Raw genomic sequence first — 13,057 nt, 5'->3', positions numbered from 1 at the left:
AGGGGAAGTTGATATAAGATTTAGATTTATGCACAGGCGTGCCTAGGCTGTAGCCTAGAGGCCCCACGTGTGTAGGGGTATCGGATTGGCCAGACGTTTATTTTTTATTTTTTTATTATTTTAAATTTACTTCAGTGTGAACAAAAAAAAAGACCCTCATTGGTCCATAAGAATTTGTTGCAGAGCGTCTGTAAGAATGAATGTCTTGTACTGTAGAATGCATGCCCAGTACTGATGAGAGTTCATGAAATCGTTAAATCGAAACCGGAAGTGATCTTAATACCCGAGCGACTCCCTGATGCGCGCAAATTAGGCTACATGACATATCTAGGCTGGTATTAGTAGGCTATAATAGGTTGTAGTTGTCTATAGCTCTGTATCATGCTTGAAAATTGTGTCCCCACATTGAATATTGAGAGAGTATAGCCTATTTGATCATGGCTGCACTTATTGTTTGCTCTAAATACAACTAAGAAAGAACTGTGGTGTTTATTTTTAGTTATTTATACTGTTTTTATTTCTATGTTCAATTTGTGAAAAGGAGTTCACAGGAGGAGGTCAGAAGAAGGTCTAGAAAATCATAATTCATGTACAGTTTTAAGGTCTGAAGAGACTGTATGAAATCATAGTGTTGTACATGTTGTTTTATTTTACTGCATATAATAATTCATATTTATATAGTAGAACTGAAAAACCCTGGATCCGCCTAGAGCAGGGGTGGCGATCATCGGTCCTGGAGAGCCGCAACACTGCAAAAGTTTTGCTTTAACCCTAATCAAACACACCTGGACAAGGGTTACTAGGAAGCTGAGTGAGTATAGGTAAAAGTGAGTTTGTTATGACTGACAGAGAGCAAGAGGTAATGTGAGCCTTTATATTTCTTAAGAGAGAGAGAGATGAGAGAGAACACCCACACAGAGCTCTCTAGACTGTACGCTCTTATCTAATGGACAGTGTGTTTATTATTTGGCTCTCTACGATACTTGATTTTGAATGGTCGATTAGTGCTCTAAGGTCACATTTTTGTGTAATGACTGTGTTTTTGTCAACCAATTTTGAACATACAATGCTGTGAAAAAATATTGAACCCAATAAATTTTCCCCCAACATATGTGGTTCAGTACCATTCAAAAGTTTGGGGTTAGTATATTTTTTTAAAATAGAAAAAAAATGCCCCCAATTTAAAATAAATGAAATGTATTAAAATATTCTATTATATGCATTTTATGTAAATTAAATGCAATTTATTCCTGTAATGCAAAGCTGAATTTTCAGCATCATTTCTCCAGTCTTCAGTGCCACATGATGATCCTTCAGAAATCATTCTAATATGCTGATTTGCTGCCCATGAAACATTTCTTACAGGCTGCTTAATATTTTTATGGAAATGTGATTCAAGATTCTTTCAATATAAAGTTCAAAACAACAGTATTTACTAGAAATAGAAATGTTTTGTGACATAATTAATGTCTTAACTTTCCCCCCAATTTTTTATTTTATGCTTTTCTCCTGACTGCAGACTTTTGAACGGTAGACTGCAACTTTATCTTGACAATATTAATGGGTGACATAACTGAAAAAGTTGATATATTTGTCAAACAAAAATTATCTACAAAATTTAAATTGTCTACTTTGTAAAACAAATCTGTACTCCCCTTACATTTACTTTCCATGGGATGTACTTACTTTGTCAAATAAGTAAAGTGAAGTGGAATGTGGCCAAATATGGTGACCCATGCTTGGAATTTGTGCTCTGCATTTAACCCATTCAAGTGCACACACACATACACACAAGTGAACATGCACACTGTGAACACACACCCGGAGAGAGCAGTCAGGTGTTCAGTGCCTTGCTCAAGGGTTTCACCTTTGTCGTGGTATTGAAGGTGGAGAGAGTGCTGGTTATTCACTCCCCCCACTGACAATTCCACTCTGCGGTATCAGTTTCTTCGAAGAAATGTAACTTAAATCAATATTTCATGCACATTGATTTATTTGGTAAACAGTTAAGTCGTGGGAGGGATAATACAACTCTCTCTGGTGAATATATAAGAGATTATGTACAGCCAGATGGTAATTTTCACAAAACAACCCCCTTCAGTGTGAAACAAGAGCCATTATTGTGCAATAATGATTGGATGTCTGTTCATGATCCCTTTCATATGCATTAGACCGTACATCCTGCTGAGAAGTTTGTCTCATGTGTGCTCTTGTGAGCGTGAGTATGTGCATGCTTTTGTTGGAGAGGATGTTATCCCTTGGAGAACGTCTACCCCTACGAGCTGGATTCTGGACATTTAATTTCCAGGCTTGGTTCAGTTCCCAGCATGCAGCAGCTCTAACGAGAGGTAGCAGGGCTCTACCAACTACAGGCTTTGAACACCAGCAGACAGGACACATCAAAGCAGGGGACAAGAAAGAACAGAGGCATGAATCATCGGCTTCTCTCTCACTTTTGTGCTCTGTGGAGCAGAATGTCATTACAGAGGGCAATCACCCAAAGACAATGATGCTATAGAGCTTTAGGAAAGGAACACAAGAGTGGGTGGAGGACAAATGCAAGAAATCAGCAGAAAGAAAGACAGAGCAGAGGAGACATCAGCAATGACAACAGGTTGACCCTGTCTTTTCCTCTCCTTTTTTTTTTTTAGCATAAAATGTAGTATAATTGGATGAGGCATGTTTGTAACCATTGTAAAAGAAAACATCAAGTCACATGACAAAAGCAATATGATAAAACACACTAGTTAAAATCCTAATTAAAGCTGATTTAACACCTTTTTTCTTTGTTTCATCCCAACACAGCAACTCAACCAATGGCATAAGTTTGGTGAGATCAATGCCAAAAAACATTTTTGCAATTTGGTGAGGCGGGTGACGCAGAAATGACACATTTCTGTTTAATAATAGTAATGTTAATATACTAATATTAAAGCTTTTCTGATTGATATGGATCATTGCCCTATCAGCTGTAAAAACAAAACAAAACAAAAACAACAACAATAAACTATTCTGATTCAAATAGTTCATTATCCTATCTGTAGGCAAATTACAATTATTAATAATAAATAAAATATCTATATAAAAAACTGAACACTGTTTTATCATCTTGCTGTTGCCATAGTTTTAGAAAATCAATAATTCACACAAGGCCGTGGATTAAAGTGATTCCATTTATTAAAAGGAAATGATGTGGCAGCAGAGAGAGTGTGGAGAGAAGACAGGAAATGATGTGGAAAGAGGGGGGGAATAGCATCGGAAAAATCTAACTTAAACTTGCATCACCCCACATTTCATTTGTCCAAAATAAACACAAATAAATAAATAAAAAGAATCCTGTTCAATATAACTGTAATTTAAACATTAAATATCTTCTGATTGGCTGAGATCATGTAGCGCTTTCACATTTCATTTGACAGATAAATAGCTGTCAAACAAATGTGTCACATTGCACCTATAGAACCTGGTTTGTTTTCTTCTTCATGCAAGCAGCATACCAGGAGTATTAATAAAGAAGTGGTCTAGCAGCAGTAAGATAAACAAACATCTCCCTGCTGGGTCATTTCATATATCAGGGTGTTTAAATAGCTCAGCCCTGCTGTTTTAAATAAAGTGGAGATCTGAACACACTTCACAAACATCAGCTGCTTCCACATGATGACAGAACACGCGCTATATAACTGTTCTTGCCTCCAGCACACGCGGCAGGGCACAGGGGATATGATATGTGTGACACAAACACATAAACTTCAAACACATACATGCCATATACAGCACATCCATCTCTGATTTATTCTTCCGTATATCTGAGAGTGAGAGCAGGTGTGTGTATGTGTGTCAGATCACTATAAACCAGAGTGTGATTCGTTCTCTCCTGACTGTAAAGAAGGCTTTTCATTTGTAACACCTCTTTCTCCTTAACACAACGACATGCCTTTCACTCACCCACTGTCAACTCAAAATAGGGTTTATACCGTAGCAAAATAAATTAATGAATGAAAGAATGAGTAAATAAATAAACAAATAAAATAAAAATAGTTATTAATTAGTATATTTGTCTTGTTTTTCAGAAATTAATATTTGTTATTAGAGAACATTTAAGTTTAGAATGTCCAGATTGTAACCGTTCTTGGATGCATGTTTAAAATTAAATATTAAAATAAAATAAAAAGGATACACCTGCTCTCTTCCAAAATCTATGTACTGTAGATATAATATGTGCGCTGCCTAAAGTAAATCTTAACTACTGCTAAGTAAATCTTAAACTGCTGCTATCTTATTATGGGAAAATGCTATTTTCTTTTTTTTCTTTTTTCTCAGAATTGAGGTCAAGACAAAAACCTATTACCAGGCCAATGAAATACACCAGCCCATAAACTCACTTTTATGTTGCTGTCATTAATATAAAAAAGAAATGGATAACGGCTGCATTATTTATGAGTCCTTTTTCCTGACGCGCAACACAATATCTTCTCAATGCAATGCAATAGAACATTTTATCTTACCCAAAGCGCCATTACAAAACTCCCACAGGAAACATTTATCAAAGAAGACCTGGGGCAACACAAACCTCCGCTCCTCTCATACGGAAAAATCAGTCGAGTCTACATTCAGAGTCACTCGCATCGTAAGACTGAGGATATTGACAGACTCAATGTACAAGATATGGTTTCAGCACAAGTAAACCAGCAATCTTCTCCTGAGAAGAGGTCAGGGAAATGCAAAACTCTTGAGAACTGCTTTCAGTTTTTAATGTATATTTCATTCATGCTGTGTAAAAGTACCACAAGCTGCAGCAAGCCGCACAGATATTTTAGAATTTCAGCTTCTGCTGCTCGAGCGAAGTTGTTTGAATGGAAAACTATCAAAGTGGGGTTTTAGGATTGCGTGATTGTGTAGTAAGATTACATGAAACACTGATTCCTAGTTTTGCAAAATGTATATTCACAGAAGCTAGCAAAGGGTAATTTTTCCATGTGAGAAGTACATTGACTAAATTTGTGTTTGTGATATTATTTTGCCTGTATTTGAATATATATATCTGGGAGACAAAATGCTGAAAAGGTTTTAAAGCTAAAGCTATAAAAATGGTTGAGCCCATAAATGAAATAGGCCGGATTCAGGAGCACTGCGAAACTTTTATGCCAGCACATATTTGTTGAGGAAACTGAATGTATTTGAAAAGTTGCTTGTTAAGCTGTTATATTGACCAAAAACAGCATAAGCATTAAAGGCACTACCACATTTTATTCATTCATTCATACACCGTGTCCAAATCCATTCTCTTATTTGATAATTAGATGAACATAGTGAGTGCTACATGCATGCAAGTGAAATAAAGTGCAATAGTGCCTATATCTGCAACTGCATATATGATGTTAGTCACACTGCATCCCAAATTATGAAAAAACTAAATGATGTTCGATATGATTTTACTGTACTGAATGAAATGCATTTCCAAAATCTGATTTAAATCTGATTTAAAATCACAAGACGACAATCTTCTTTTGCTGCCTGTTTGAACAAAGCCAGTATCTGACAGCTACAGTAAGTGGTTCATGTTATTTCAAATTAAAAGCAGTGATTACTAAAGACTAGTAAAATACACAGTTTCATCTGCTTTGAGCCGTGGTGGAAAATCTATGTGCTTTAATAAGCTAACCTCACCAAAATGCCCCTGCAAACACTTTCAATGTGGTGTGTGGAAATACACAAATCCAAAGATTATAAATGTCATACATAAAAATAAGTCACCTTTTGGGAATAACTGGCCCGACGCCCATTTTCATGCAGACCACTTTACGAATCTGCACACCGACTGCATTGGTGGCCGTTCCGTTCCAGTAGCCACTGCCATTTAGATTTATGGAGGAGTCCTCAATGCATGGTCCCCATGGTGATGCTTCCCAGTAGAAGGTGATGCATGGGTGATCATTACAAGTTCTCCACTCCTCCAGAGCAGTAGCAGCTGGACATGCCTTAGCTGGGAATGGGAAAGATCATTTACTGCATTACAGATGGAAGCCTTTCTTGAGTTTGCTTTAATGCTACATAAAATGTTAACGAGCTACATGAGCACAAGAGGCATGAAACAGAAATCTACTGGGACATGACGATATATGAAAGGAGACATAGGCTGAGCTTTGTAATGTTGTAAAAAACTAAAAACAAAACAAAACCAAAAAGCTTAAAAATAATTTAAAAACTGTTCATAATTTCTGAACCAATAGAAGCATCAAATGAAATTAAAAACAACAACAACAACAACAATAATAATGTCTTATCTCTTTGGTCAAGCCATTGGTTTAGTTACTGTTGCTGTCTTGTTGTTCAAATCAATGCTAAAAGAGCCAATGTCACAGTGTAGTTATCATCAACAAAAATTTCAATTGTTAATTGAAATAAAAATAAATAATTAAATTAAATTTTAGATTAAAAATTACATAATTTGAAAAGATAATTTGAAATGTTTTAACTGAAATAGGTGAAAAAAAGTTTGCGCTAACACTGAAGTAAAATTAAAACAGAAATAAAAATAAATGAAAACTATTTAAAAATAACACAAACTTAAATTATTTTAAAAAGCACATAAAAATACCACATTTAAATTAAAATTAAAATGGAAAAGCTAATTCAAAATGATATTTAAAAAAATATATATATATTTAATATTATTTAAACACTACTAAAATAACACTGGTGTTTACAGTTTTTTTGGGGAAAAAATAAATCGCCTCTGATGGTATATAGAAAGCATGAATGTGGTATTTTAACAGCAACAACAACTCAAAGAATAGCTTGAGTTTACCTCTTTTTCCAAACAATAAAGAACTGTCTGAGAAAGTGCTGTCATCATTTATTCACCCACAAGTTGTTACAAACCGGTATGACTTTCTTTTGTAGAGCATAAACGTTTATATTATACTTTTTTTTTTTTTTTGGTTGTCTACACAATGCAAGTCAGTTATCTCCAAAATGATTTGGTTTTGTGTGTTCTGCAGAAGAAAAGTCATAAAAGTTTGGAAAGTGCATGATGACAACATTTCTATACCTTTATATAATTTAACCACACAGCACAGTATAGGGTCTGCCATCAATCATACAATCTAAATAAATAACAGCTCATCTCTATCAGTCAGAAATGTAATGTCATAATCAAAACGCCCTCGTGCTTGAAATCAGCTCAACATACTACACCTGAATCAGGAAACTGAATATGTATTCCACACGTGATGCAGGAACACCTGTGACAAGTTCTGTGGGATCAGCCTCCAAAATTACTTCTGCACTTTTCATAATTAAAAGTAATTCCTACACCATCTGCCCTTGAAGCTAATGACATTGTATTGACATTCAGCCTTTCTCCATAACACAGGGACTCATTATGAGTGTAACACAGACTGAATATTAATAAGTGCTTGTGACACTTGGTAGATGGTGCGTAGAGGCTGGGGCTTCCATTTCCATTTTCCAGATGCATGGAAAGAAATGAATGCAAGAGCATGCACAGTGCTGTTACTCGAGTGTGTGTGTGTGTGCAGCAGCAAAGTGGCCCGAAGCAGTCTCCACACTAAAACACAGTGTCTACAGTGGGCGCAAGCGGCGCAACAAAATACTATTGAACTCATTATAATCAGTGATTGAGTCAACACTGGATGTGGTGTGGCACGATAAGACAAATTCCTGACAGTAAAAAGAAGTGACACATGCAGGCCAGACTGCAAGCTGTATCAGCACCATGTCACACGCTTTAATTAAAAATGAATTGGCCGGACATTTGTAAAAACATTATTATCCAATTTCTGTGGAAGATGAAAGTCAACTGACCTTCTCCCGGCAAGCCTAATATGGTCCGTGTGCGGCTTTGTCTGCCCTCTGAGTTTTTACTGGAGCAGCTGTGGGAGCAGGAGGACCAATCAGACCAGGAGCTGAGCACACAGTCACCTGAACACGCCATCACACAGGACACCTCTTTAGGGGGCGGCTCATCTTCACACAGCTCCTCGGGAACAAGCTGCCCTGTTCAGTGGAGCATGACACGAGTTGTAATGTCACCATCTTTACTCGGGGTTCATAGATAGAAGAGGTCATTAATGTTGCTTCAAAGCATTTTTTTATCTGCCTATTTCTTTACTGAAAAGAATAAGAATAAATAAACTAAAAAAAGAGTTATACTGGCCATTATCAATATTACATTCAATATTACAATATACAACGTTTATAGATTTTACATGTTAAAATCTATTAAAATAAGAAATCCAGTTATTATAAATTCTGATAATGTTTAACAATATATTTTTAGCAAATAAATACAGCATTAGTAATCATATTTTTTTAAAGAACATTTTTTTTTTTTGCTAAACCCACATTTTTGTACAGTAGTGTATACATGAAAAACAATACATAATAATACAAAAAAACATAGAGCTGAGTTCACACACACACACTTTTTATGGCCTGAATGTTCTCTAGATATTGCCACTGGCCTTGAAAAACTCATATTATTCAACCACAAACTCATGGTACCTTTACAAGACAGAAAATCTATGTGCTTTTGCATTGAGGTGGAATTAGCCATTCAATGAAATAGTCACATAATTCAGCGTTACAAGAGTAAATCATGTGTATTGTGAGGCCCCCATTATAAATGTGCTCATATTCAGTGCTTTCATCTTTTCAATGCAACTCAGATGAAGACAAAGTGGTTTTTATCTCCAAATAAGAGATCAACAGTTGTGATTAATTAGCCGGTTTGTGTTCAATCAGTATAATGGGAAACAACAATAGAGGGGGCAATTTAGATTTCATTATGATGAACACAACCAAGCCCTGAACACTAATATTCAAAAGACGCTCCAAAGCCTTAAGATTAAGTCTGTCAAAGCTACAGCTGCACATTGCATTGTAGCGATAATGCCATCAATTTCCCTGAAAAAAGGATCTGCTCTTCAATCTTCAAACAAATTAACCAACGGAAATATTTGCTTTGTGTGCGGCCACTGATTGTACTAATGACTGCACGATAAGATGGATACACTTTCGCCTACAGGAAGGGAGATTTGAACAGGAAATGGTATTTGAGATGATGAACCAAAGGACATTTTATTTATTGGATGCCAGCGAACTATCAAAAGACAGAAGAGAAAGAGAGCTGGGCTGTCTACTGAGGTTGGAGAGAGGGAAACTCTCATTTCATGCATGAAAGAGAGACATTAATCCTTCCATTCACTTCTCTAGGATTACACAAAACTCTCCTGTAATGATTAAACCCTTAAAAAACAACCCCAACAAACAGGCGCACACCCTTCTTATGCACCACCACAACGGATCAATTTCTGAAAAAGTTTAAAAACTGAATGAGTAAAGAACGTCAGCGCTCATGACGATGCATCATTATTTCGGTTGTACCCTGTCATTCACTTTCAAAGACACAGTTAAGCAATAACAACCCAGGGGCATATTTGTTACATATTTTTCCCCTTGCCGTAACTGCATCCATGTCAAGAGGCTAAGAATGTGAGATGGGTGATGTTCTTGATCCAATAAGGCAGAGATGGAAGATATCCCCCGAGGCAAGTCTCCAGACCTCCGCCTCCAACTTTTAGCACCGGGCTTCTTGAGTCATCAAAGCAAAGGGGATGGTGAGGAGGGGCTGTAGGCATGTTCTTGGCAATCAAATTGCTACTGCTGGTGGCCACGTGACCCGGACATCAATGAGTTTGAGGAGAACTGTTGTGTGCATGAGATGGAGGACCCCTGAGTGCAATTCAACCAGAAACCTCCATTCATCCACATCGAGATCTCTACATTATGAAAAGATGGTTTTGAAAAGAAGGTATTGGCTCTATTCTTGACACTGACATCAGGTATCCAAGATATTAAGGAGATTTATTGACCACCTAAAATGAGTGCATTAGTAATTCTATTGACTCTTGCAATGCAGAGAAATATCATCAAAAGAAAGACAGACTACCTGCATTCAACTGTGAGACATTATATAAACTACCTTTTAAAAGTTTGGGGTTGCTAATGTTTTTTGAGAGTGCATTTATTTGATAAAAATTCTATAAAACCAGTCTATATGAATATATTTTAAAATGTAATTTATTCCTGTGATGGCACAACTGAATTGTCACATGATCTTTCAAAAATCATTCTAATATGCTGATTTGGTGCTCAAGATACATTTTGTTTGTTTTAATCCATGTTGAAAACAGTTGTAACGATTTACACATTTGTAGAAACCATTATACTTTTCTTTCAAGATTATTTGATGAATATGTTTAAAAGAACAGCATTTAATTTAAATATTATTATTTATAAATAATATAAATATTATTATAATTTTTTTACATTATAAATATCTTAACCGCCACTTTTAATCAATATAGCACATCCATACTAAATAACAGCATAAATTTCTTACCAAGAAGAAAATAATAATACAAAAAACCTTACTGACAGTATTAGCATACATAAGCATAAGCTAATTGTGCAACAAAATAAATAAATAAATAAATACAGTAGATTTGCAATAGTTCAAGCATTTGGTCTTTGCAATGAACTTTTCTTTATTTTTAGTCGTTTTGAAATGTAAAATTGCCCCGATCGGCCTTCTTTTGAACTGTTAATTAAAATTAACATTAAAATAAAATAAATATAATACACCATTTTTTTTTAGAGTTTCAAAGCTTACTAAATGCCAAATCTGAGGCTTAAGAACCTTTTCAACTAACGTCGATAGCATCAATATATTATTAAATTTTGCATATTTATACGCCAAATTCAAGATTTTTACTGAGGCACACATGGCAAATGAAATGGCCTGCAGTTTTAGGATGCATCATTTTTCATCACAGCAGTTAAAGCTGCCCCTAATTGAAGAATCACCCATTATGAAAAAGTCCAATGAAGCGTCAAGTGCAATTATTCTGCTGTTAGTGCATATCATGCACCACTGTAAAGTCCATGCTGGTCCAGGTGCCGGCTGACCAATGCTGTCATGGTCATTCAAATCACACCAGCATTCAAAACAAAATATGGTGATGACCAGCTACAGATGTCATATTCCCATAAAGATAGCCAATAATATTTACTGCGGAGGTTCGTACACCAACACACACAGAAGTAATAAATGATGATGTGCGACAATAAATTCACAAAAAGCTCCAGAGAAAGAAAATAACAGGAATCATACTGCAAAAAATGACAGTACAAGAGTCAAAAATAAAAACTAAGCAGTGAATGTTTTCATTTTAACCAACTGCACAGGGCTGTTATTCTCCTCTTCTGAATAATGCACTAACTCTAATACCATAACAGCTGCTTGGCAATTTGAACACCTAACTATAATATGTTAAATTGCAGAAAGAATAACGCCGGAGTTCCAAATAACAGCTCTGACTTATGGGTCATATCGCAGGCATCAAATGATTCCAGCTTCCCAACTCCCTAAATCACTCCACTTTGTAATACAATATATCAAAAATAATTGTGAAAGTTTGAAAGGAACACTTTGCCCCAGGAGAGCTGGATGAAAATGTGCATACAGATTGGGGAAATCAACCTTAACAGCCCACACAGAGAGCAAAAGGCACTGGAAGAGCCACATCTTCCTGGCTGAAATCTCTTTGAGAAGGAGAGAATAATAAATAAAATAAGACTGCTTGTGAGCACCCCTTAATCTGTGCATTATTTCAGGCAACACCGTTCACAAAATACAAAATCCTCTATTCAAATATTAAACAGTAGGAGGGAGAGAAAGATCAAGAGAGTAACCCTTGATTTCCCTGCAAACACAGACACAAAACTAGTTTTCTGAAAAATTCTGAACAGAATTGAGTCATAACTGGAGCTGATAACAAGAGTAACACAAGACCTGTTCTCAGATCAGTTCTCAGTCAACACCTCCTCCAATTGGATTAAAGTTAGACTAATTCATCATTTATTCAAGACTCAAGGACAAACTTTAATTACTCAGTTTATTTTAATATCACTTAATTTTAATAAAAAAATTAATTACTATAATTATGAATCGAGTAACAATAATAAAATTTTAAAACATTTAAACTCTAACAAAAGTGAGGCTGAAATGTGCTGTAATTTCTAAATTAGCGGCACCAACAGCGGTGTGGCTAAAGCTGTCCACATAATAGAAGATGAATATAATTATTTTTTTAGTTTAGATTAGAAATTGGCTCTAATTGGCTACTGAAATGAAACTTTAATAATCAGAGCAGCATAACATGGCTCGGAGCAATTTCAGACAAATGAGCCAGTCTGTGCCAGTTGTTTTAACAACTACCAATATAGCTTGCATACCTATTCTCACTGAATGAAATCTTACCGTTAAAAAACAGATAAAGAGACAAACACATATAAGGTGAGGACAACACTTTTTTTGTCATGGCCAATTTTGTCACCACCACTTAATCAGAGTCTTTCTTCTGTTAATAATAATAATAATAAAAAAAATCCTTCCAGCAGAGATGTATCGAATACAAAGGAATTGTTGAGTAGCAGTTTTCATTTCATTAAAGCGTTTTAGGTTGATGAGCTGCAAGCGTTGGAATTTGAAGTTCCTCTGTCTCTGTGCTATTGTTGTAATTATTGCTGGATCCTAATATAAAGAAATGTTCCCTTCTGCACAGAAATGTTATAATATCAAAGAAATGACCTTACCTTCAAAGATTAAACACATTTGTGGAGGGATTTAGGGCATTATGTTCCTATGCTGTTTAAATTAAGTGACAAGATCTGACCATGCTGTTAAAAATGAGCAATTTTCTTTTCTGTCCCAGCGCAGCTATTCAGTATTCACCACTTAGTATTCATTGACACATCAAGACAACACAAATATTAATGCTGAAGGGGTCCATGTAAACACTGGACCCTCATTATCAACAGAGGTGTGTACAAACAGCGGATGCTTATGCAGTGTAGCATACCAGAGAGAATCATGGATTCAGAATGGGAATGAACGGCAAACCCACCTGTCAGACCTCCGTATGGGGCAGACCTTACTCTGAATCCTATCTGTCACATTATATTAATATTG

General features: G+C 35.7%; 1 protein-coding gene across 1 annotated transcript in view; it reads right to left on the bottom strand.

Annotated features, from left to right (window-relative positions):
• The window catches only part of LOC128019346 (thrombospondin type-1 domain-containing protein 7B), a 180,215-nt gene that overhangs the window by 59,971 nt on the left and 107,187 nt on the right, over window positions 1–13,057 (bottom strand). The window contains exons 10-11 of the mRNA XM_052605326.1: window positions 7,828–8,019; window positions 5,755–5,983 (exon numbers count right to left, since the gene is read on the bottom strand). Coding sequence (XP_052461286.1) covers window positions 5,755–5,983; window positions 7,828–8,019 — 421 coding nt within the window. The remainder of the gene's footprint in view (window positions 1–5,754; window positions 5,984–7,827; window positions 8,020–13,057) is intronic.

Source organism: Carassius gibelio, chromosome A9 (genome assembly GCF_023724105.1).
Source record: "Carassius gibelio isolate Cgi1373 ecotype wild population from Czech Republic chromosome A9, carGib1.2-hapl.c, whole genome shotgun sequence".
Taxonomy (NCBI): Eukaryota; Metazoa; Chordata; class Actinopteri; order Cypriniformes; family Cyprinidae; genus Carassius; species Carassius gibelio.
The sequence above is the reverse complement of the archived record's forward strand: the minus strand, read 5'-3'. Positions and strand labels throughout refer to the sequence as shown.